Source organism: Mus caroli, unplaced genomic scaffold (assembly GCF_978045245.1).
Source record: "Mus caroli unplaced genomic scaffold, Mus_caroli_1 scaffold_11, whole genome shotgun sequence".
NCBI lineage: Eukaryota > Metazoa > Chordata > Mammalia > Rodentia > Muridae > Mus > Mus caroli.
The window spans coordinates 4,362,284-4,389,065 of record NW_028227266.1 but is presented as its reverse complement, the minus strand read 5'-3'; the positions used below and the strand labels follow the sequence as shown (position 1 = coordinate 4,389,065).

Below are 26,782 nucleotides of genomic sequence, written 5' to 3'. Positions count from 1 at the left end.
TCTTCTTCTTCTTCCTCCCCCTCCTCCTCCTCCTCCCCCTCCTCCTCCTACTCCCCTTCCTCCTTCTTTGGCTGGGAACTGAATTCTGAATCATGCTAAGTAATAGAGCTACCTCCAGCCTGAATGTGTTTTCTTAAAATTTCCCCCATGTATGACCCTTTTAGGTCTGAGAAAAATTTAAGCAACCCAGTATATAGGCATACAAAATAACAAATTGAACATCTGTTGGTGATAAATCACAAAGAATTTTGTCTTAATTTTAAATTTCTTTGGCATAGATATAATTTTTGGCCATTTATTAAAACAAATTTGGCCTCTAATGAGCTGCTTGTTTGTCCAACATAGACCAGATCAAAAATATATTAATTTGATACTTCCACAGGAGGAAAATATTAACAATCTCTGTTTTCCATAAACTATTATAAAAGTAGAAAGCTTTACACATACAGTAATAACACAGAAATCCATAACATACAATAGTCTCAAATCTGTGTGAAGGTATCAGGCAGTATAGGCAGGGAATTGGATGCTGTGAGAGCCTACCCAGAAAAAGCTGTGCATGTTGTGTGATGAGAAGCAAGGCTATGGTGAAATTACACAACACACATGTGTGAATGCTGCTAGATACACCTGGGATTCATTACATGTTTGATTTTTTTTTGTTTGTTTGTTTGTTTTTTCAAGACAGGGTTTCTCTGTATAGCCCTGGCTGTCCTGGAACTCACTTTGTAGACCAGGCTGGCCTCGAACTCAGAAATCCGCCTGCCTCTGCCTCCCAAGTGCTGGGATTAAAGGCATGCGCCACCACTGCCTGATGTTTGATTTTTAACTACTATTTTGGCCACTGTTTGTTCAGAAACTTTTTATTGTTGACAAGCTTTTGCTTCCTGTGCATTGAGGTGCCCATCATATGGAGTATCGTGACCATTTTCCTTCCACACCTGCCTAGGCAGATCTGTGTTTCTCTTTCAGGAGACGTCTTCATCCCATTTTAGACAGTCATGACAATCCAGCTCAAGCCACATAGGGGCTCTGTCTTCTGTCCACACTACCCCGTGCCCTCCTTGACTCTGCTGCTCTGGTCCTTTCCCTATTTTCAGGAAAGAGAGGTACCTTTCTCCTCTTTTGGATGCTCCTAGTTGCTGATTATTCTTCTGGGATCAGGGAGTGTGGTACAAAGAGAAAAAGAGGACACAGAAGACATACAGACATGACCTGCCAGATCCCTGGGAATAAACCAGGAGAAATTAGGAAAGTCAGCTATCAGAGTGGGTAGGTGATGGCTAAAACTCACTAGTTTCAGTAACAAAGAAACAGGGAACTTAACAGAGCAGAAGAGGGGAGAAAGTCCAGAGTCCTGGAGGTATGGCTGTGCTTTAAGGAGTTTTCACAGTCCAGCCACTTGCCAGACTGGAGCCATGGCCTATGATCTTTGAAAATCTGCTCTGTACTTCCAGTAAAAGACAGTCTAAAGAGCAAAAACCAAGGAAAAGGGAGCTAAAAGTTATGTACTGAGAAAGGAAGGGGAGGTGCTAGGGAAATACTCTCATCTAGCCAGCCTAGAGGAAACAGATCCTCTGGGAATGTACACTCTTGGGACTGTGAGAGCCAAAGTTCTGTTTTAATGCTTAAAGAGGTCTATGAAACAAAAATGCTTCTGACCTGTAAGCCCTTGCCCAAGGACAGGTACTTCCTGAGATGTTTGAGGCTATTGTGGAGATAACATAACACGTGTTTTCACTTCCCTAAACAGATTTGTTTGACCCAACTCCACTATGTGTGCTTGGCCACATGTGGGCTGGAAGTGCATGGGCAGGAAATACATCAGGATATACCTTGCCCCTGACTGGATTTAGGTGGGAGGTAATGATTGCCTCTGATTGGACCTGATGGGAAATGGTGGTGAATTCTGGGTTTTGCCGTTTTTTAAACCCCTGCAAACCCAAAATTCCTCAGGGCCATTTTCTGGGAACCCACAGATGGACCTAGCCAGAGAGTTCAATCAATCTGACCAGTATTCAATTAAGGCCTGCTTCAAACTTGACTTTAAATATGGTAGTGATCTTATTTTCAACAAATGAAATTAACAGGGACGCAGAGCAATTGCCACTGGACTGTATTAGAAACCAGGCCAGGCAAATAACCTCTAGATAGCCAGGAAGAAACTAAGAGCCATAACATATTCAGTGAGGTGGAAATTTGGTCAGAGCTGAGGTGTGGCCAGTTCTAGAGGCATGAACAGACCATCAGACCTGGGGAACCCCAGGGAACCCAAGAGAGCTGGGATGGTTTTAGGGTATCTGCTTGTATTTCTGTCCCTCTTTTTCTTCTTGTTCCATTCCTAGCCAGGGACGCTGCCTCATTTTCTCCGCTGCCTCGTTATCTCTGACCCTGTCCTTATTGACTCCTTCTCTGACACTTGGGCACAGTCACCAGCCCCTCTCTGCCTTCTCCCTGTCTAGTCTCTAATTAATTTCCTAGCACAGACAGAATCATTGGTGCTCCTTTACTTCCTGCACACAGTATCATTCACACATCCATGAAGACCAAAGAGGGCCCACTCCCATTCAGAAGAGAGAGCTCACAAGTGACAGAGTCATCTGTCATTTTGTCTGGATTCTTAATCCATCAAAATTAGTCTAAGCTAGCACTCGACCACCCGTTCTCTTTTAATGCAGCAACCTTCAGAGCTTGGTGATGGAGAGATGGCTCAGTGGTGTAGTGCACTGGCCGCTTTTCTATGGTTCAATTCTCAGCACCCACATGGAGATTCACAAACTTTTATAACTCCAGTTCCAGAGGATCTGACCCTTTTTCCTGGTACCAGGCATGCAAGTGATGCACATATAAGCATTCGGGCATACACATAAAATAAAATAATATATTTTTTAGATTTATTTATTTATTTCATGTATCTGGGTACACTGTCCCTGTCTTCAGACAGCACCAGAAGAGGGCATCGGATCTCCATTATACATGGTTGTGAGCCACCATGTGGTTGCTGGGAATTGAACTCAGAACTTCTGGAAGAGCAGTCAGTGCTCTTAACTGCTGAGCCATCTCTCCAGCCCAAAATAAAATAATCTTAAAGAAAAAAAGAAAAAAGAAAAAGAAAAGGCTGTGCCCCAGACAGAGTATGCCGGAGAGCACTTTCTTCTGGGGTGGTCATGCTTTTCTCCATCAACAGACTCCTAGGAAACATGATTTCAAATATATGACCTAATGACAGCAGTTCCTGATTTTGTCTCTCCTTCCTATAGCATTTTGCATTTCTTTTTTTCCACTGGTTCCTTGTCCTGTCTTCAAACATCTTTGAAATCCTTTTTATTCCCCACTGCTATTGCCTCTTCTAGCTGCTATGTTAATTTCCCCTTTCTATTAATATGATTCATAGGTGGATGATCTATGTTTACCATTTCCATTTCTCACTCTGTACTCTGTGACATCCATCCTTGTCCCTTCCCCCATCTCATCCTTTTGTTGGGAATACATTCCTCAGTTAACCCTTGGCCTTGGGTCACAGGCTGTCATGCCAAGCCCTTCTTTGCCTTGGGGCCATTGTCTTCTAGTTCTACTTTGTTTACTTTTAGGTGAAATGCAAGCTGCTAAAGCCAAAATGGAGTCATGGCAGGCTTGAGGCAAAACAGAGCTGTGTGATCGTGAGGGCACATGCCTATGATGGCAATAATCCCTGTACTCAAGAGAATTGTTTGAGCTGAGGACTTTGGGACTGGCTTGGACAACATAAAACCCCATCTCAAAAATAAAAAAGGGAAAAGTCAACAAAACAGAACTACCTCAAGAATTATGGGGGTGAATTTAGTGCCCTTATAAAAAGAGATACCAAGGGTAGATGAGATGGCTCAGTGGGCAAAGATGCTTGACACCAAGCCTGACAATCTGAGTTTAAGCCCCAAGACCCATTCTCTGGAAGGAGAGAGTCAACCTTCACAAGTAGTCCTTTGACATCCATAGACACATATGCACCTACACAGTAGAAATCAGTAATAAATGTAAAAAGGAGAATGTATGTGAATGTGAAGAGGTCAGCAAGCATCTAGTAAAATGGCAGCTACCTGTACAAACCAAAAAGGGAGATTCCAAAATGAAAGTTGTCTTGGAGGTACTGTCTTAGCTTCCAGATCTATGAGAAGCAATGTTGAGGTTTGGGCTTTTGTTATGTATTGTAATGCTAAATACTGGCCTCCAAGGCCTAGTTACCCCAAGGATGAAGGACAAGAGAATTTGCATATAGATCCAAGTGATGCTATGTGACCCCACATTATTCCTGATTGCTGAATAGAGGTGCCTACAGCCTATTGCTGGGCAACAACAAGATAGGCAGGGTCTGGAGTTCCCAGGTTTGGTGTCTGAGGAGAACCATGACGGGGAGAGAAAGAGAAGAGAAAGAGAGAGAAGGGGAAGAGAAGGAAGATGCCATGGGTTAGGTGAGTCATAAAAGCATGATCAAGAGGGTTGGCCAATTGAAGTTAAGAGCAGCCCAAACAGAACATGGCAAATTATAATTAGGTATTATTAACGAGGAAATAAATTCTAATAGCTTAGAGGGTAGACATCTGCCCGGCTCTAGTGCTGATTAAGGCTTATTATAATAATAGAAGTTATGTGTCTTTTATCTGAGAACTGAATGATCAAAGGTGGGGTAGAAACCCTGGATTGAGATTAAATAACTTCTACAACAAAACAGACTCTGCTATAAGTCACCTAGTCCTTACTGTGTTCTTATGGCAATCAGAGCACAGTGATATCTCCTGGGTAGAAGGGTTCTGGGTAAATTTTATGGTTCCCCTCTCCTTCTTCATCAGGCTGGCTTTGAACTCGGATCCTCTTGCCGAACTCCTAAGTGATGAGATTATAGACACATGCTACTACACCCCAGCCTCTCTCTTTTCTGAGTGAACAAAAAGTATTCTTACAGTAATAGTTTTAAGATCTTGTCCCAAATTAAAGAACATATTTCTCAGACCCCATCTCTTCAGGAACCGTCCAAGGATCTCAGAGTTCATCCCCATTTCCTAGCACAGTTCTGCCTCCTGGCAGGACTGTTGTCCCTGCACACAGTTCTGGCTCCTGAGCATGTTTTTTCTTCTGAGTACAGCCCTTCCATTTGAACTTCTGTCTTTCAGTGGTGAAAAAAAAGTTTGACAGTTTCCTGTAGCCCAGGCTGGCCTCAAACTCACTATATAGACAAGAATGACCTTGAATTTCTAATCTTTCTGACTCTTTCTACCTCCTCAGGGCTGGGATTACAGGTATGTGCTACTATGACCAGTTTATGAGATACTAGGGATCTAACCCAGGGATTTGGGAATGTTAGGCGAACACTCTCCAGACTGAGCTACATCCCTGCCCACACAATGATTTTTGAATGTTTTCTTTCATGAGACATGCCAAGACAGAGCTGCTTCTATAATTTTTGACAGTATGTCAGTTTTTGGTAACCAATGTGGACTAAACGGACACTTTTCCAGTAAAGAAAAAGGTTATACACATATTCCTGAGGTCCTCTGTCTATCCTGATATCATTAAATTTCCTCCAGTAAAGGAAAGAGTAAGGGTGAATGTTGCTATGTTTCTATTTTCTTCCATAGAATTATGAAGGGATCATGAGGACAACTGTCAGATTCTCTCAGAAGTCAGAATATGGGGCCAGATGATATCTATGATGACAGCCGACAGACACTGAAAAACCCAGAGGCCTGAAAAATGAGGAGTTTAGGGAAAGATTTTCATTAGAATTACCTAATATGTATGTGTTTATTTGACCACCCCTCTATCTATCTATCTATCTATCTATCTATCTATCTATCTATCTATCTATCCATCCATCCATCCATCCATCAATCCATCCAAACTTCCATCCATCCATCCATCCATCCATCCATCCATCCATCCATCCATCCACCCATCCCTCCATCCACCAACCATCCACCCACCTAGCCATCCATCTACCAGCCCATCCATCCATCCATCCATCCATCCATCCATCCATCCATCCATCCATCCATCTATCCATCTACCCACTCACCCACCTATCCAACCATTCATCCACCTCCATTATCTTTCCACTCAAACATGCATGCATTCACCCATCCACTCATCTGTTTAAATAACTAGCTAATTGTCATTTGCCAACTGTTGAATGAGCCCTTATTGCTCCTCTCACTATGCAAATAATAACAAACTGTTGCCTAATACACTTGGGCTGATGGCCTAGGGAAACCAACTTGCTATCTTTCAACTACATTCTTCATTTTTTCTACATTAGTCTCTATGACTGAAGCAGTTAAAATAAATCCTGCAGCTGTTTGGAAAGCACTCAGCAAAGTGCCCAGACCAAACCAGTACTCCATCCACAGCTACTTGTGCAGTTGTATATCTCCTAAGAGCCTACTGCCTACCCTACTGCATGATCTTAGTCACTGAGGCAATGGCATTGGTTGGCAATGAGCTAAGGCCTGAGGGCATCTTGGACTTACCTATCCTTGAAGAACAGAAGCTCCTTTCCCAACATTGTCACTGCATCAAAGGATGAGCTGGAGTCACAGAGGTCGGGGATGGATGGCTTGTGAGGTGGGAAGTGGGGCATGGTGGGCCTTCCTGGGAATATTTTCCGGGGTCCTAGGGTTCAAAGTGCAAGATGATGCCAGCAACTCAGAGCATGTACATATCTACTCTTGAGAACTCTAGAAGCCTGCAACACATTCCAATTGCAAATGGCATTGTCTTAAGGAGATGGCTATCCATGGCAGGCAGACCTGGGCTTGAGTCTCAGCATCTCTAGCAGCAGTTGTGTGATAGAAACAAATAATTTAACTTTTTAAGCCTTGGCTACATCAACTGTAAATTGGAAGGGGTGCTAGAATCTACTTGTGAATACTCTGTGAGACTCAAGTAATACCTGCAAAACACTATTATAAGTTGATGACTACTGGATAGTCAGTTTTGTCTGTTGGTGTGGACTTTACTAGGTCAAATATGCTCCAGTATACAGGCAATAGATATTGGACTTACTGGGTTGTAAAAAGAGATGGCATGGGAACCTGTATGAATCTGGGAGGAGATAGAGTGAGGTGTGGGAAGGACTGATGAAAAGAGTGAGTATGATGAAAAGTCATGTATACATATATGAAATGCTCAAAGAACTAATGAAAATATTATTTAAGAGGTAGTTGCTATTTTTCTTATCATACATAATTAATTTGATACCTAAAAGTATCTTAAGATTCCCTACTACCTTTAACCTTAAAAGCTCGCAGTTATGAAATGAGAGTTTGTACAACTTCGCCATGCATGGATGACTAGTGTTACAATGAGTGTCTCAAACAGCAGATTGTCTGTATGGTTGAGCAGTAGGGTTATTAATATCGAGATTGCTATTGTTAGGGAGTTAAGACCACTTATTCATAAGTGGGTAAGCACATGCACATATGTATGTGTGTTTGTTCATGTGTCTCTGGTGTGAATTATAAAATGTAATCACTGCCTTCTATCTTCAAGTGCATACATTTTTATTTACTTTGGAAAGTTAGGCAAATGGACCATTTTCTTAGGCTTTTCATGGTCAGAATGCTCTGGAAGGAAGATGTAGCAGCATCTTAGGAAAGATGCAACACTTTTAACTGGTAGATGATCTCTTTATAGGTTGACGAAGCTGTAGTGGTGACCCTAGTCATCTTTATCTAAGCAAGTAACCTCTATTAAAGTGCACTTTTTCTGACTTGGAGGGTGAATGCCTATCATTTTCATGGTTAGAGATGGTGAGGAGATCATACCGTATAATGCTTGGATCCCTTTCACATCATCCTTGGGGAGATGAAATCTATAGGGGTTCTGGTACTTATACGTTGGGTACATCAGTGCTGATGGGTCTGTGGAATGGCCCAGGCCCAGAGCATGGCCAAATTCATGAGCAGCAACGGTGAATAAATTGAACCCTAAACAACACAGAGAGAAAGCATCAACACAGGTTTTTTGTTTTCATTCTCTTGCCTTACAGGAGACTTTATGCCCCATCACAGTTAATTCTGCTTTCCATAACAAGTTTTAAAGGTTGGTGGGTTGTTCTAGCACCTGGCTCTCCTGACTTCAGTCTATTTTAGTTTCTTCATGTTTTTGGGGGTATGGAGGGAGAGGGAAATGTAAGACAAGCCACATCCTCATCAATGAATAACAAAGGCAAGGCAGGGGGGTAACAAAGGGCTGTGTAGTTAGTGGTGGTAAGGAAATTTATAATAGTGCATCAATCTGGATCTTATACACATAAATCACTTTCTGCTACTACAGTCTACTCCCTTTTTTATACTACAAGTTGGTTTTAATAATAAAAAATACCGTCTCAATAGACATTGAACGTAGAGTACAATGAGGTCAAATTACTTTCTGCTATAGGCAGATTATAGGCTTCAATACAAAGGTGAATTCTGTTATAAAAAGGTTAACTTACTGCTTAAAAATAAAGTTGCTTTCATACAACTCAGTATTATACATGTTTAGCATTTTAATCAATGCTATGAGGAAACTAGGTTTGAAATAATTTACCTATGGTTATAGTTAACAATCGGTGGAACCAGGAATTGAAACTTTGATTGACATCAAAGTTGGAATTCTATGCCTGAGTGTATGGGGGTGTACCAGTCTCCTTCATTTGCATGTCTCACATGGAAGGCTTCTAGATGATCTGCATGACAGTCTAGAAAATTTACATCCTCCCCACTTACACTCCTTAGGAGACTATCAATTCATTTCCTGAGTTCATTTCTAAAGCAAGTGCATTTCACATGCAGGAAAGGAGCCATAAATCTTGTACACCTGAATAAGAACAAGCTGTGCATCGGGAGGAGACTGGCTCTGTAGTTTAAATGCAAAGAAAGAGAGATCAGGCTAGCCTATAGAATCAGGTTGGGAGGGTCTTTCCCGCTGTGGTGTTCCCTTCTGGATTTTTGGCTTACTTGTTTTTCCTACCCAGCCTCCCTAATTAAAGGGTGGCTTGGGACGTTGAACCTCAAGGTTTCATGATGGAGGCCCAGAAGAAGATACAATATTTTCCAGGTTATGGTGAATTGTGCATATATACCATTCGTTCCCATAGTCCACTTCTCAGCATTGTCGAAATGTGTGTCTCCTCCCAGGCCTTCTCCAGGAGCAAATGCATGGGCCAGAGTCCCTCGAGGCCCATCAAATGGGTAGGAATCCCCATGATCTAAGTAGGAAATATTGATTGGATTAATGCCTAGAAATTCTGGGGCTGGGGGTGGGGTCACAAAAGGTGGGTAACATTCTCGACAGCATTGACCCTTAAATGCACTTTTCAATACTGATTTCAATACTGATTTCTTAAGGATCTATTTTTAATTATGTGTGTGTGTATGTGCACATGCGTGTGTCCCTCTGGGAGTATTTCACATGAGTACAGTGCCCAAGGAGGCCAGAAGAGGGCAACAGATGTCCCTGGAGTTGGAGTTACAGCATAGCAAGTGCTCTTAACTGTCAAGCCGTCTCTCTAACCCTAATATTCATTTTCAAATATATATTTTAAAATATGATTACAATATTATACATAAATTTTATACATGTTAAGAAATTGAAAAATAAAAAGGACTATTTTGTACTTCAAAGGAGGCATTGCAAACTTTGCTGTAATGGTTTTTATTGCAACACACAGGATATGGTAGACTATCACACACAGATTACAGAAGGAGAAAGAATGGAGGGACATTTGCTAGCAACCCAGTTCACTGAATAAAAAAATGGTCTTGTTGGCAGAAAGAGCTTTCAAAACTGATTCCTTTGAGAGGTTTTTTTTTTTTTTTTTTTTTTTTTTTGTTAAAAAAAAAAACAAAACTATGTGTGTGCTTTCTGTTTGTATTGCACAATATAGTTTATGTGTCAAAAATGTCTTTGTCACCTAATGTCTGTGCCACCATCCAAGCAGAACCATTGTTCATTGAAACAGTTGATGACTGACTTCATGGATAGACCATCTTAATACACACACCATTTCTTAAATGAATGTAACCCTCAGCCCTGTGGGCTGAGAATGATGACAATCACTCAAGTCAAATAGCTTTGATCACAGCAGGATATCTGTATCCAAATAATCATGCCTACAATTCATCCCTTGGTGCAGCAAAACTGTCAACTCTTACTATGGAGGTAAAAATCCTTTGATGATGTGAGGGACAGTGAAGTACAGCCTTTTTACAATGCACTCCAATGTCTAAAAATTGTTCTTATTTTGGGTTTGCACCACAGTAAGAGCCAAGATTTTAAAGCTCTACTAAAAACAAAACAAACAAACAAAAAGACTTTATTTACTTATGTTCATTTAATAACATGCCCACCATTTTTATGATTGGTATAAAATATATATTGTGTTGAGTATAATAAAAAATAGTAAAATTAAAAAAAAAGAAACCCAGAGAGCTATATTTTACTTAGCCAGATGATTTCAACATGAGCCAAGTTTTGAGAAACCTCTAGGCTCAAATTTAACTTGAACAGGAGTCAACTACATGTTTTCAGAGCAGACTAGATTCAGCAGGCGTGGAGTGTGGCTCTAACTTCTAACAAGCTCCTCCTCAAAGCTGATGGTCTGAGATAATGATGCATTCAGAAGGAAGACTTTATGCCCAATCCATGTATCTTCAGCATATTCAAAATCAACCTAACCTGTAACTTCCTCCACTCTCATTTTGACCCAGGGATTAACAACAAATTCGAGTTTAATGTGTTACTCCTCCAAGATCAGGTTTACTTTAATTGGAATTTAACCTACAGCAATGTGATCTTTTCAGATAAAATTTAAACAAAAATAAATTGAAAACACATTTCAAGCTTTAGTGGAGATATTTTGGAGAGGCACTAATTCATTTTATTAAATAAATGACATCTAGGTTATGGTGCTACTTGGAACCTAAGGGAAGAAAATGCCAATGGGAAAGGAAAGGAGAATCTTTGTATAACTGTACAGAGAGTTACATTTTGCTTCTAATTTTTAAAATAAAATTTTTGTGTTTTTTAAAAAAGTGTCTTTGTAACATTGATAAACCTGCATGTTTAAAACCTATGAAGGTAAAGTTAGTCAGGATAATTTCAGCACCTAGAGACTTCAGTGTTTTGTTCTATAATGTATAGTTAACGGTATTATGAATTCAACAGAAAAGAAAAACTTTTGAAGAATGTGACAGAAGCTACTGTTCACAGTTTCTCAGAATTTTGGCGACAGTGCTCAAGTTTTTGTTATTTAAAAATTGATATTTGTATTTCATTTTATTAATTCATTAATTAACTTTAAAATTATTTACTTTATATGTGTGTATGTGACTTGATGCACACAGTGTTGTGTGGAGATCAAAGGATAACTTACAGGAGCAGGTTTTCTCCTTCTACCATGCAGGTCCCTGGGATCAAACTGGGTAAGACTTGGCAACAGCACTCTACCTGAGCCACCTCTCCAATGCTGTTTGTTGTTTTTAAAGCTAACACCCCAAATTCAACATGCTACTTCTCAGGTAAAAATCAACTGTGATGCAGTTCAATCAGGATGGTGTGTTCTGGGGACTTATGATGACTTCCTGGTCTCTAGTCAGCTTTTGTGCTGGGGACAGAATACCGGCTTAAAAAATAAAGAGTCAGCTCTATGTCCCCTAAGCCTGCCTTGACTTACAGTGCCCTACCATCTCAACAAGTGTCCTTGGATGCCTGGCAGGAACAGGACTACTCAAGGCCCATTTTTGAAGACCATTTCATGAGTGCCTTGATCTCCTCTCCCTAACTCCTTAACACCCTCCTCTGTTTCCTGCCCCCCCCCCCATCCCTGGACAATGCAGCAAAATCTGATAGGAATAAATGCAGGTTCAGAATGTCTCCAGTACTCAGCAACAGGATCTGGATAGGGAGAAGCAGTGATGGTTAACATCACTGTTGGAGAGAACTTCAGGTGCCTCCGTTTCATCTACTGCTCCCATTTTTTTTTCTACAAAGACTCAGAGCTTTGCCAGTTATGTTCAAAGCCATGCTTCTCTGTAACAGGGTGTGTGTGGGAATGGAGAAGCATGTAGGCAGAGGCAAGTATCCAGTGTACTTCTCAAAGGCAGTGTTCAAGCATGGGTGAGACACAAATGCTATCTCTGTAGATATTTATGTTTGTAGAGTTTCAGGTTGAGTGGCATATCTCAGGGTGCCTGGGGATGTGATTTCCTCAGTGGGGACTCCAGGTATGAGAATCTTGAGTAATATGGAACCAGATGATATTGATCAAAGTTGTTATGGGAAACATTGAAGTTAGGTGGAAAAACTAAAGTGGACAGAACTTGTCCTGTCATGGAGCAGAGCCACAGTGAAAGTGCACTTCTGTGGGTCTGTCCTAATGTGGAGGCTAAAGTGACAAACAATGCTAAGTTTGCTCAGTTCTACCTTCTGGCAAGATGTTGCTTTTTGCCTCTGCCCATCCCAACACCATGTGATGGAGTCCTGTGCTGATCATTCCATAAATGTGTGCAAGTAGCAAGTTTGAGGCAGTTCTACTTGGCATTAAAGATAGAACCCAAGAAATAGTACAATACCTCCAGTTTCAAAAGATATCATGATATCTGCTTCCCCAGAGTTTATTCTAACGAAGTTCAGAGGGACAGCTGTACTCCACGCATGCAGGGCCATCTGTATAGCCTTGTCCACCTCAGTGGGACTCATGGAGGGTGTGTACTTAGAGACTCTGGACAAAAAAGAAACAGATGTTTATGTTTTAGTGACTGTTTCCAAACACAGAGGGGAGGGCACTGCACTGACCACAGCCCCCTCCATCTCCATGTCATGTTACAGCTCTTTTTCTGAACAAGTAGTTCTTACTGTGTTTTGGAATAGCTTGAATTGTTTCATGTCACACAGGACACTAGGGAGAGACCCAGAAGGCAGAGACATTTCAGGTTTCTGAAAGCACATTTTGTTGTTACTTGAGGTTTTGCTATAAATTCTGTATCAAAGGCCAATGGGATTCCCCAGGGTTAGGTAATGGAGTCTGTGTGCATGCGTGTGTGTGTGTGTGTGTGTGTGTGTGTGTGTGTGTGTGTATGAGAGAGAGAGACAGATAGAGAGACAGAGACAGACAGAATTAGAGAGTTTTTACATTTAAAAAATTTTAAGAATTTAAATTTTAAAAATTTAACTTTTAAAAGCAGGTTTATTTTTATTTTAGTGTATTGGTGTTTTGCCTGTGTGTATTTTGTGTGTGCAATGCTAATGAGAGCCAGATGATGGACAGATCCCCTAGAACTGGAGTTACAGATGGTTGTGAGCTGCCTCAATGGTCCTGAGAATTAAACCTGGGTCCTTTGCAAAAGCAGCCAGTGCTTTTAACTGTTGAGACATCTCTCCAGCCTTGTGTATATTTTCTTAAAGAGAATGTGCTAGCCTAGAAGCAGAGTGTTCGCTGGTGCCGAGAAAGGGTTGAGCACTTCAGGAAGCCTGTGACTGACAGCATAGGAAAGTATAGTTTGTTTTTAGACACACAGTGTGTGGGAACCAAACTGGTAGATCTCAGGGTTCCTCCTGCTCTGAAGCACAAGAGGTGTGGGTGGCTTCTGCCATCAGGAAAAGAAGGGCAGCGAGAAAATTTCACCTGGGATTCTGGGCTGGGCTGGTATAATGGCTGCAGAAGTTCAGCAGCCAAGTTTGGAGGCTGGACTGAGGTCAATTGTACTTTCTCTAGCTTTGGCTCCAGGGTCTTACACAGGTGAGCTGCTTGGCAAGTGGTAGGGCAGAGGCTGTCTGTCTAAGGATACTCAAGGATTCTCAACTTTAGGATCCACAACAACTGCCTAGCAAGCTTGTTGAACATGCTGGTCTAGTCCTGAAATCTATATTTTAGCAAGTTATCATAGATTATTCTCATGCAGGTGATATGATTCCAACAAGCACACATAGTCAAAATCCCAGGGTGCTCAGAAGATGACCAACAGAGAGGATGGAAACTTGCTCAGTTCTGGACAGTTTAATGCTATAAAAGTATGGCATACCTCTTTGCCATACAAACCTATCATTTAGGACCAGGTTAGACAGCCAGTACTTTGTTATTCTCTTCTATGATAGGCAGATCAACTGTATTCTTGGGTTGAAGATGAAAGTTGAGTCAGCCAAGATAAGGATGGGGAAAAGAATAATGCCAGAGAAGAAGAAGAAGTGGAGAAAACCCTGATCCAGGGTCTACAGATTGAAGAACGCATGAGCAGATGGTAATCATAGGCAGTGCTCTTTGAAGATGCACTGAGTGCTAGACAGGGTTCTAGGCATCTTTAATGTGGTGTGTTATCTAGCCCTCACAATCCCGAGGCCAGTAATAATGACGATCAAGGCCTGCATTTTGTGGTTAGACAGAAACCTTATTCTAGCCTTCTGTCTGCCTTCAAAGTTGTGCACATGAGTGCACTACTGTGGTTTTTTATGTTTAATCATCTGGTGTTTGTTCCAAGACACTATTCTGACATCCAGGAACTGCAAAGTATCAAGATAGCCTCTAGGGTCTTGAAGAGGCACATTGGTGCCGGGAGGTCCTCTGCAGTATTGAGAGTTGTGGGTTTCAGGTTGTGTTATTTATCATAGAATGCTGCATGTCTCCAAGTGTCATGCTACCTACAGTCTAACATTCTATGACATAGCCGAAAAAATGAGGAAAACCACTTCATGAATTAATTAATTAATTTATTTTTAAGGCCTTAACTTCTGTTTCTCAGACCTTGGTTAACCTTTCAAGGGCTATCTTGTTTTGCTTTCTTTGTTCCCAGTGGCCCCTTGTGGATGTAGTCTAATAGCAGTTAACAGATTGCTCAGCCAACTTATCTTCAAGGGTTCCCCAGAGCAGTTTAACAACCAATATCACATGGGAACTTAATGCTGTGGTCTGTATGGCTCGATAATTTCTGTAGCTAGTTTCTGTATTGTAAATAGTGACGTGCTGTGAGGGCTGCCACATTGGCAACAGTCAAGAAGTCAGTGTGCAGTGTGGAGACTACCCAGGTAACACAGACATGGAAATAGAAATGGTATGATAATCTTGTGAGTCTAGGTGATAATAAAACTCAATGCTAGGAAGTAATGTTTTGCTTATGTTTGCTTAAAAGTATAATTTAATTGTAAATGTACATCGTTGTATATAATCATTTCTTAACAGCAAGCACACAGAGTTCTTGGAAACATAACAACAGACCCCACAATTCCTGCCATTGTAGTTGGCTCCTGGGAGTGGTTAGGAGGTTGTTCTGCACCAACCCTTGGAAGTTTGCTATAGCCCAGCCCTTCCTAATCTCCATGTGCCATGCAGATGTGCAGATCCTGGAAATGTAACCCTATCAGATTCTGACTTTCTCAATAGCTGGTTCTCACTGCCCAGGCTGTCTCTCCAGCCCCGGTTGCCACCACTCCCCTTGCTGTGTTCTCCACACCACTTTCAGTAGTGTACTGGGGGTTTTAGGAGTGATGTGCCACTCAACATGGGAGCTCAAATGTCAGCTTGGTTGGTGGGGTTTCTCTTTGGATATGGCCTAACTTCTGGAGATCTCTAGAATAGAACCACCCAAAGCTACACCTACTAGGCCTATGTGATGCTGGAACAAGACAGGCACATCCACCTTCTTTAAACCCACTGAGCCTGAGGAGTAGACACCTTGATGATGTATGTAGACTGGGCTAACCCATGGATGAACCCTGGAAGTGGAGCAAGGAAGCCAGGGTGGGAAATTTGCTCTCAATACCAAGAACCCAAGGAGGAAGGACAAAAATTACCGTAGGGTAGGTCTCCTTGATCTAAATAGGAAGATGAAGAAGATTTAGCAGTGCCAGGACCTCTAACCACTGTTTGGAGCTATGACTGCCTTCAAATCAGGGTCAGGTTCTATGACTAACCAAGTTGATAGCTCTTTCCACTGCTGCCTCAAATCCCATCTTGGCGTCACTTCTTTCTCTCTGTCTGCATATCTATCTCCCTTTAAAGACTAGAAAGAGAGAAAGAGGAGCTATTCACCCTTTACTCCACAAATTGAGTGCCTATAATAGCCAAAACCATCGGCAAATGATTTATGGAGTCCTGTCTCTCTCTCTCTCTCTCTCTCTCTCTCTCTCTCTGTGTGTGTGTGTGTATGCCTATTGTTCCTCAGGAGACATCCATCTTGTTTTTCTGAGATGATCTCTCATTGGCTGGAACTGGCTGATTAAAAGGTTCTCAATGTTACCCAGGTTAGTTCACTTTAACCAATCACTGAGTTGTTCCCAACTGTTCAGACTTGTAATGGGTGAAGTGGATAGTTATCCTGGAATTAGAAGTTTCAACAAAGATCTAGATTCTAGATCTAGATTCTAGAAAGAATAAAGATTCTTTCTTATGGCTGTTGAGGATTCTGCCTTTCCTACAGATAAAAAGAAAGAAATCTTGGACAGAAAAGAAGAGGATGAGGTGTGTCTTTCTCTTTGAATCTCATTACCTGTATGTCAAAATATTTTTTTTCCATTTGGGTTCACCTGGGAAGAGGCGGTAGTTAGCCACATCAGGAACTCCACAGCGAGGCTTCTTGATCACATTCATTGTATTCTGGTCCAACTTCCCAGTGACTTTGAGGCCAAAGAATATTTGTAGCTCCTTAATCCTCCTGATCATGGGGTTGCTTTCTCTTGCCACCATCTCGCCAGCCTGGAGGCCTCCTTTCTTTGCATAATACTTGTCAAGATAGGCCTGAAATGGAGAGGCAGGCTGACTCACCTATGGCGTGGTTGGAGAACACTCATACTCAGCTAAGATAGGGGATGATATTCTTGATATAAAAATAGGGCATATATTTTTATTTAAATAACTTAGATGTATTTGTATAGATGATACTTAGGTATGTCCAGCATTATTAATGATACCCTTGAGTAGTACTAAGACTTGTAGACTGTTACTTTTCTTTCTCCCTCCCTCAGTTTCTGGGAATTTGTGTGTACACATATGCATGCATGTGCACTTGACTGTGTGGATACATGTGGAGACCATAGGTTGATTTTGGTATGTCATTCTTTTTATTTTTTAAAAAAATAATTTTGTTTTTTTGAGACAGGTTTCACTTTGTAGACCTGGCTGTCCTGGAACTTGATCTGTAGACCAAGCTGGCCTTGAACTCACAGATATCTGTTTGCCTCTGCCTCTTAAGTCCTGGGATAAGGTGCACCATCATTTCTTGGCTTGGTATGCCATTGTTAATCGCATAATGTGCAACACATGGTGTCTAATATGAAATAAGTATATTTTTTTCCTTCAAGAGTACTTATGCTTCAATATCTCATTAGACACAAAGGTAAGAGGCCAATGTATAGGCTGAATATTCTTTTTTTTTTTTTTTCCAAGACAGGTTTTTCTGTATAGCTCTGCCTGTCCTGGAACTCATAGACCAGACAGGCCTCAAACTCACAGAGATCGCTGCCTCCCAAGTGCTAGGATTAAAGGCATTTGCCACGATTGCTCAGTTAAAGCTGAAGATTTTATCAAGTTTTGGTGTGTTGTGGGGTGATCTTTGTTTCCAAAGGGTGGGTTTCCTGAAACAGGTTTGATATCCACTGAGGCAAAGAAAACAAGCCATAAATTACTAGGCTTCTTGAATATCTTCTCAGTAAATGAGGCTCAGGGAACATTATGGAAGAGGGGTGGGAAGACTGAGAGACATTGTCTAAGGAGGAATAGGATAGAGCAGTGTCTTCTGGTCACAACAGGACCTCTGCCTGTGACAGCTGGGACTGCACAAAGCCAAGGCAGTCAACCTTTTAGCAGGATGCAGGAGGGGCCCCTCAGCCCCTCCCTGGCTGAGGCACCGAGGATCGATGGCTGCTAAAGGAGGGAGGGTCAGGTTTCTTTAGAGGTGTGCCTTTTAAAAGGTCAAAGCTCTAGGATACCACTGCCGTGGACGTTGGATTGGGATTAGGGTGACCTGAACTTCACAACTTCTTGGCGGCAGCTTTATGTTTTATAGCAGGGTTTTTTCTTTTGGTTTTGTAGTGCTGAGCATGAGCCTGGAGGCTTTGACTTGTGCAAATGCTCTACTACTGAGCTACATCCCTACCTACAACAGGAGATTTGTTAGAAGTACTATTACATATCATCGTGTGGCACAGAGGTCTATCTTAAAATCGTATTTTTGAAAGAGAATATTAATGGCACAGAGAATGAAACAACAACACAGAGTAAAATAGAGGAGCAACCTCTACCAAATTATAGCAATTTCAGAATTAAGCACATGCAGTAAGTGATGAGGGGAGATAGTGAGGCTTGGTGGTTAGTGTTGGTCGTCTGTGGGTCGGGCAATTATAGGCAATTATATTATGTTCCCTTTTATGCTCTCCTATGCCCACAAGTCTTATGCAATAAAGTTTGCTGTAGTTATTGTTCATGTTCTGTTCCCTCACTCACTGTCCTGCTTCTAAGAAGAGTTCACTTGGTGGTGATCACTGCTTAAGTTTAGCTAAGGAGCTAGAGGGGTGGCTCAGCAGTTAAAAGTGCTAATTGCTCTTCCAGAGGACCTGAGTTTGGTTCCCAGGAACCAGGTTGGGTGGTTTGCACCTACCTGTAACAGCAGCTCCAGCAGATCTGATGCCAGCTTTGTGAGCTCACACATAGGTGGTATACCCTCATACAAACACATGTACATAAATAGAAATGAATAGGTGTAGCTAAGACAAGAATCTATGAGAAAAGAGAAGGCCTTTCTCTGTTACTCCTAGGCCTTCCACCTAAACCGAGGAGCTCTGACAGTCAGGAAATTTGGCTCTGCCTCCATCTGTGCTCAGGGGTTTTATATGTTTGTTTGTTTTAGGATGAAACTGCTTTGAAGACTTCTTTTTGTGCACAAGTTGCTGCTGCAGCAACTTAAAGTGATGTCTCAATTATGTGTCTCCAAGAACAGAGGATAGAGAAGTGCATCTAAGACCAGTGGCTCTGTATTTCTGAGATGTTTCAGCTTTACACATTTTCTTCCCTTGTTAGAGAATGTGCTATATTTAGTCTTCTGATATCTACTTCATGAGATGTGACCGTAGAAGGGAGATGTTCATGATAAATTAGGCAAAGACCAGATTTACCGCTACTGTTAAAGTGACATAGTCACAAACAAGGATGTAGGATTACCACAGACTCAATAGTCAAGATAAAGGAAACATCTTTGTGAACACTGGGCACCCCCAACCCCCAAACCAATGCCAAAGCCATATGCTAACAAGATCTTATGGGAGAGGGACACAGGATGCCCCACTCCCACCCCTAGCAGAGGAGGGCGAGTCAGTGTTCTTAGTGTTGTGGTCCCTGGCAGGTTGACCATGCCTCCAGGAATGGTTTACACCTTGATTGTATGAGTGGCACTTTGTGACTCAGTGGGCTACTTATTGGAAAAGAAAGAGTGTGACGTCGGGATGGGGGAAGTGGACAGGATCTGCAAGGAGCTGGAGGTGGGGTGGATATCATCAAAATATATTGTTTGCATTATGAAATTCTCATAGAATATATTAAGAGTTAAGAAGCAAACAGACAGATAAAGCTCAAAACCAAAACCAGATGCTTGCTTGCCTTGTCCCAAGTCTTGGCCTGAGTATTGGCAGTCCATTTGAAAGCTACAGACACTTGGGGCATTTTGCTTTTGATTATAGTTTTTGTTTTCTGCTGTGAACGTGCACAATTTTTAAAATAAAATGTTTTCTTTTTCTTTAAAATAGGCATTGGATGCCAAACCTATAGCTTTAAAGGTTTAAGGCTGAACTTATTAGATAGAAGAACAGTCAATTTTAATGAAATAAAATCAGGATTTATGCCTACTTAATGGAGGTACGGAACCTCATCACTGCAGTGACATCAAGGAGATGGTGACTTAGTGAGTTTCTAAGGCAGGTGTTTGGAGGATTGTTATATGTTCTAAATTAAGGAGAGTCTAATGTTCTGGGGACTTTCTTGCCAGGGCTGTTGACAAGACTTTGGCATTCTTTCTGGAGTCAAATGTTCCATTTGGCATTTAGAGGTCCATGTAGAACTGTCCTGCCCTGTAGGCCACCACTTTTGTGCAGTGCCTTGCAGTTGCTCAGTGCCCTGTCTGTCTCCCCTGCTGCCAAACCACTAAGTCTTAGGATTCTCTACCAAGCCACCCTCTGCCAGCTTCTTTTCCAGTGTTTGATGGATAGAAGTAAGGGAGGATAAGATGGCCCCCATCTGCTGGCTGATGGTCCCAGGACATTTAGAAATATCCCTCCTGACTGTAACTGGCCTAAGGAATGGCTAGGGCATACTTTCTCCAAGATTTTCCTTTATTTTTGTCTAAGAGTCATTCAAAGAGATTTGTAACAACTTTGACACTTTCTGAAAAACTATAGGTTCCAGTGAGGCTGCACCCACAAATATACCGGCACAATTCTTTGAATTTCTCTTACTTTAGTTTTCTTGCCAGCTTCAGCCTTCCCACCTGTCTAATGATATACTGATCATACCAGTGTAAAGATAAACAAAAGCAATGGATAAGGAAATGCCAGCGTACACATATTCAGAAATATTTGTGATATTTTGTTAATTAATGTATTTAATTTTTTTTTAAATTTTGTGTGTATATGTGTGTTCCTGAGTGAATGTATGTACTCCGAGTAAATGGAGGAGCCTGTAGAGGTCAAAAGACAGCAATGGATGCCCTGAATCTGGAGCTGCAAGACAGTGAGTGGCCATATGGATGCTGTGAGTTGAACTCTGAGCCATCTCTTTAGTTCTTATTTGTGACTCTTTAAAAATAAAGTCATGTAAATAGCATAAAAGCTCAAGTGTTCTTTGATATAATATTTAGTGAGAAAAGTAGAAGCCAATATTTAAAGATAATAACAATTAAAAATCTTTAGCACAGAAAACAGAGTGGTGCCAAGGGCTCAGAGGTCCAGGGGCTTCTTTTGCATGGTTTAATTTCTCATGACTATGTGGTAAATGTGAATTACACTACGTCTAAAGACAATTTAGAAGGATGTTTGAAATGTTATGCCAACACCACTAGATAGTTCCCATGTTACAATAGGCTGACTTAATGATTTTTGACTTCATAACAGGGTGAAAGTGATGTTCTCTCAGTACAAACCACACTGCAAATTTTGCCTCTTGGTCTTTCCAAGGCTGGCAGTGTTCAATAAGGGTTTCTCTCTGGATCCTGAGCCTTAGTCACAAACCACAGCCCTGCACAATAACAAGCTGCTGTGTTATTAAGCAAAAGTTTTTGGTAAGCTGTTCGACTCATGATATTTTGAGCTTATGATGAGGTTATCAAGATACAACAGCATCATAAACCAAGAAACATCTGTACTATTTTAAAAAGCAAGCAAACCACTTAAAATAGATAAATCCTTGATTGTAGAAAGAGGTTAGGTATTTGCCCCACCCCTGTGTTTATGTGTGTGTGGGACTAGGATTGAACCAACACCTCAGGCATGTTAGATAGGTGAGTGCTCTATTATTGACCTATATCCTTAGCTCATTCATACTATGCCTACAACCTATTATATCATGTCCATAGCTTCAATGCATATTAAAAAATCTTAATTTAAGGATACAACTGAACATCAAATAAATTAAGTAAGAATTGTTGAAGTTCTCACATGCAGATGTTTATGTCTTTGGGTTTGGGGACAGAGGTCTCTGGTGTTATATTTCTTAGCTAGTGATTTTGGAAAGAAAAGACCAGTGTGGAAGATACTTCCAAGTTCATGACCTAGTGACTTCTTAATGCCCCCTCTTGCCCCCTCCTGTCAGTGCCATGAGAGCAGAGACTTTGGCTTGCTCTCTTCACTCATGGACTAGGATCAGAACCTCTCACTGGGTGGGTCCTATTCTGGCTGAGCACCAGCCTGCTATATGTGTCAGGGCATCACAAAAACTTTATAGTTTCTGAATTAGAGAGGAATGATTCTGGAGGAGGAAATTACATTAAAGAGAGAAAGAACCCACAAGGGTCTCAGTAAAACACAATTTATAATTTTAGTACCTGGAGCTACTTTGAATTGGGCTTCTCTACACATGGCTTTGGTCAAAGAAAGACTCAAATGGGCACCTACTGTTGATATTGGCATTTCTGTGGAAGTGGGCATCTACTGATGGCATTGCCTATGGAAGAGGTCATCTTCTGTGAAGGGGACATTGCCTATTGACATTGGCATCTTCTGTTAATTATATGTAGAATTGCTATGGCAAATGTTCCCTGATTGCTTTCATGTTGTAAAAGAAACTGGTCGACCAGAATGGGTGAGTGGCAAAACAATTGATGGAGATAGTCCATTGTGCATAGAGACAGTCCATTGTGCATAGAGACAGTCCATTGTGCATAGGGACAGTCCAGTGTGCATAGGGACAGTCCAGTGTGCTTGGGGACAGTCCAGTGTTCATGGGGACAGTCCAGTGTTCATGGGGGCAGTTCAGTGAGCATGGGGACAGTCCAGTGTTCATGCGGACAGTCCAGTGTGCATGGGGACAGTTCAGTGTGGATAGGAACAGTCCAGTGTAGATGGAGATAGTCTAGTGTGGATAGGGACAGTCCAGTGTGCAAAGGTGACAGTCCAGTGTGAATAGGGACAATTCACTGTGCATAGGGACAGTCCAGTGTGCATAGGGACAGTCCAGTGTGGATAGGGACAGTTTAGTGTATATAGGGACAGTCCAGTGTGCATGGGGGATAGTCCACTGTGCATAGGTCTCTAGTCCTTGGGCCCAAGCTGGCCATGGGTACAACTGGACAAAAGGACAGTAGCCCCAGGCAGAGATGAAGCCACATGCAAGCTGTAGTTTCATCAGACTGGGGCCAGGTGGCACATCTACAAACACCTTTCCCTATTTATAGCAGTTCTGTCATTAGAAATCCATTTCTACAGGTTAAGAACCACTGTCCTCCCTTAAACAAATTCTCTGTATTTGGGATGACTTTCAGGCATGGAATCTTTACAAAATTCTAGCATGGTTGGTTACATCAGTTCCTTCATACCACAGTCAGATGGGAGAGATCCCAAGGCAGAAAGTAAAGTTGAGGAAAAGATTGTGGAGAAACACAGACTAGGGAGAAAAGACCCACAAATGAGAAGGAAGTGTGGCCTGTCTTAATTCTGATCAAGGTTACCTTGACCATAAAAGCCATTCATTTTCAAAATATGAACATAAAAAACCCTTTTCTGTGGCTGCCAAGCACTCAGTATTAAATTTGCAGCCGACCTCAGTCTTTATATTTCTGATCTTATTTTTTCTCAAATACTTGTTTTTGAGTTTTGTGTGTTGTATAACCACACTCAAGTTCTGTATAATATGAGCCACAGATATTTTGCTCAGCTGTTAGCCATGTAACTCATGCACCTGATAAGCACCAGGCAGTAACTTAGCTAGCATGGCCTGTAGCTAGCATGGCCTGTAGCTAGCATGACCTGTAGCTAGCATGGCCTGTAGCTAGCATGGCCTGTTGGGCTTCTGTGGAGTTGTAAAATGTATTATCTTTAAAAATAATATTTTTTCTTTACTTTCTTATTATGCCCTGTTGGGTGTACTGGGTTAGGAGAGGAAAGAGGGGGTGGAGCAGAGAGTCACAAACCTGTGCAAGGTGGTAGTTGCTCCTGAAGGTCCTAGGGGTGGCTGCCAGTAGGTTGGGGGCTGCAGTGGCAAACTTTAAAGCTGTGACAAGGACAGCAAGGCCAGAGGCAGGTAGCACCTTCATCTCCTCTCGGTTACTTGATGATTGTATCAGCCCAGGGGTGGCAGACAGTGCACATTTGCACCTGGACCAAGCTCCTTTTATAGAGTCACATAGGGCTGGGCCCTGTAAGTGATGATTCATGTCTCAAATGGTAATTACACAGCTTGTTTCTCCCCCTGATGAAGGGGTAACAGTGGTGCACAGGGATCAGGGAAAGCTTCATTCTTTGTGATTGACCAAATCATAAAGGGAGAGAAATGGTTACTTTTAATGGCACTTGTTAGCTATGTACAGAAATTGGTGTGAGTGAGCTTGATTTATTTGAATCCCATCCATTAGGGATTTGAAAGCCCTACTTGTAAGACTACCTTTAAAAGCAGGGGCTAGTGAGGTAGTTCAGTGAGTCTTTACTGAGTCTTTATTTGCACCCACAGGCAAGCCTGATGACCTAGGTTCATTCCCCAGGACCTACATGGTGGAAGGAGAGAAATAATGTTTACAAGTTGCCCTCTGAATTCTCTATGCATGTTGTGGCACCTTCTGCATCCTACTGTAAAAGAATGAATGGTCCAATTTAAAAAAAGAAAGAAGTTACATGATTTGAACATAGTTGGATTATAGTACAATTGAGCTGTCTACACTTTCAAGTCAATCTTCAGCATCCTGTATCTGCATTTCCCTCTATGTTTCTCAGGAAACAGTACTGGTGCTGCTGCTGGTGCTGCTGCTGGTGGTGGTTCTAAGACACATAAGCCAACTTTATATAAACTCATGCTAACGAGGGTTGAGAGTGACCCTGTAACTGCCGGAAGACTTTTCAGTGCGATAACACTAGAGCTGTGCCTGTTAACCAGAACATTAGACAAAACTCGCCATTTTAAGGGCATTCTGGTAGTTCAGAGGCACATCTGTGTGTGTACTCATGTGTGCAGATACAAATTCACATATGTGTCAAGCCAGAGGACTTTTATTTTGAGACAAGGCTTCTTGCTGACCTGGGCCTTGCAAATAAGCTAGGGTGGCCCCATCCTCAGTACTGCGTTTAGTTTGCAGGGTTTAAAACACTTTATTCAGAGGCTTGGGTAAGGACTGAAGAGGCAAACATGATCATTGACGCAGCCCTGCTGCTAAAAGCCATGACTAGCTTTTAACATAGATTCTGTGGGTAGAACCCATGTCCTCCCACTTACTAACAAGTGTGTCACTAACTGAGCTGTCTCCTCATCCCCGGGCCTTATAGTCTTTACTATGGAGAAAGGTGGGCAGTCTAGAGAGACTGGGCTCAAATTGTAAGTGAGATTGGACAAATTATTTCATGTCTAGGAGCATTAGACTTGACCCCTCATGTGCAAACTCTTCAGCCTCACAGGACAGTACTGGCAACAGGGCAGTGTCTGCTGGTGCCACTTAACAGCTCAAACAGAAAGGAAACAAATGTACCCCTTGCCAGCATGTCCTCCACCGAGTTCCTCACTTTTAGCATGATTTAAGGTATCAGCCATTCAGAAAAGAAGCTTTTCCAGAGAGGTCCACCAAAGGGCTGCAATTGCTCTGTTCTCAGGTCTCCAAAACCAATGCATTTTGCAGCCAGGCTGCTCATACATATTCCTCTTTTTCCTTACCCTTCTTTGGGTGTAGCACACTCCATGGCTCGCCCTGACATGTACCTGGATTGTAACCCTTTGCTCTCCCCTGCATGAACTCTGTGTACTTGTAGATAGTTTTCACTCAGGGCCTTATTTATTTCTTTAAAGTATCTTATTTATGTTTTTTGTCTTTTTAAGCTTTGGCGGTTCAGTTCCTAATGTTGACTCCTGTGCATATGATCTACCAGGTTGATTCATTTCCTTTGGCTGTGATACTTTTATCTTTAAAATAGGGGAAAGATGGCAACTTATAAAGCATGGGGCAAATCATCTCACTGTAGAGGTTTTAGCACATTGTAGGGGAGGCGTTAGTGCATATGAAGTCGGCTCTGCTGTGTTTTCTTTCTAGATGGAACACTATGTCTCAGACTCTCAAGGTGTGGTTTCTGGACCCAAAGATCACCATCAATGGAGAACGTTCAGGAAATGTGACCTCTCAGGCAACACAGAGTGCCACGGAATCTGAAGTTTCGGAGATGAGACCTGTTGGTCTGAGCCTAAAATTTTAAAAAGTTTTTAACTAAAAATCAAACTTTTATTAAACATTTTCTTAACATTTCTCACACAAATACAATGTATTTAGCTTAAATTCAGTCTTCTGATTCTTGCAGTGCATCCCCTCCTCCCACTTTCCTGACAACTTCATGTCTTCTACTCTCTTGTTTCCATAATACACTGAGTGCAGGAGGTGCTGTCTATGTGCATGTGGGTGTCGTTTGTGTATGTGTGTGTATGCATATGTGTGTATGTGTATATGTATGTGTGTGTGTGTGTGAGGGTGTATGCATGTGTGTGTATGCATGTGTGTGGCAGGGGCCAGCCCCAGTGTGGGGTGTTTCTTCTTTCTTGTCAGTTCTTCTTGAAGCAGTGGAGGAGGAAGAGCATATGCGGAGGGTAAGACTTTGTCTTATGAGTTTCTGGGGTAAGACTTTGTCTAACGAGATATTTAAGGTTGCTGTATAATAAAAAGTTTACTTATCTATGTCTAAGTTACTATGCTTTTGTAGCTGACCTGCTTTCTGTGATCCTCTGAGGCCAGAGACTGCAGTCTCTGGCACTTAGAACCTCATCCTAAAACAGCAGGAGATTAAGTAAAGGATTAATTGCTAGAGTGTGGGGAGCGGGTGTGGCGGCAGTCCCAAAGGTGCCAGGGACTGCAGCTAAGTCGTATGACTTGCACCTGACTTCCTCATATAAACCACAAACATCGTGAGAGCTGCGCAGGTGTACCAGGTTACTGGCGAAGCCATTTTGGTGGAGATATGCCCCTGCTGCCCTGATTAGCTGAAGCTGCATGCCTGGTGAGGTGGCGTGGCCTGCTGTGCGTGGATGAGAACTGATAGTATATAAGAGTGAGAGGCCCAGGGCTCGGAGTCTTTTGCCTACACAGTCAGTGCTCTCCCAATAAACGTGTGCAGAAGG

The 26,782-nt window shown here is 41.9% G+C and overlaps 1 protein-coding gene across 1 annotated transcript in view; it reads right to left on the bottom strand.

Moving 5' to 3' along the window:
• Mmp20 (matrix metallopeptidase 20) overlaps positions 1 to 23,735 on the bottom strand; it is a 52,065-nt gene extending 28,330 nt beyond the window's left edge. Inside the window, exons 1-6 of the mRNA XM_021172909.2 lie at positions 23,613 to 23,735; positions 16,494 to 16,741; positions 12,588 to 12,736; positions 9,098 to 9,223; positions 7,797 to 7,958; positions 6,501 to 6,642 (exon numbers count right to left, since the gene is read on the bottom strand). Of these exons, the coding sequence (XP_021028568.1) occupies positions 6,501 to 6,642; positions 7,797 to 7,958; positions 9,098 to 9,223; positions 12,588 to 12,736; positions 16,494 to 16,741; positions 23,613 to 23,735 (950 nt within the window). The remainder of the gene's footprint in view (positions 1 to 6,500; positions 6,643 to 7,796; positions 7,959 to 9,097; positions 9,224 to 12,587; positions 12,737 to 16,493; positions 16,742 to 23,612) is intronic.
• Between the last annotated feature and the right edge of the window lie 3,047 nt (positions 23,736 to 26,782).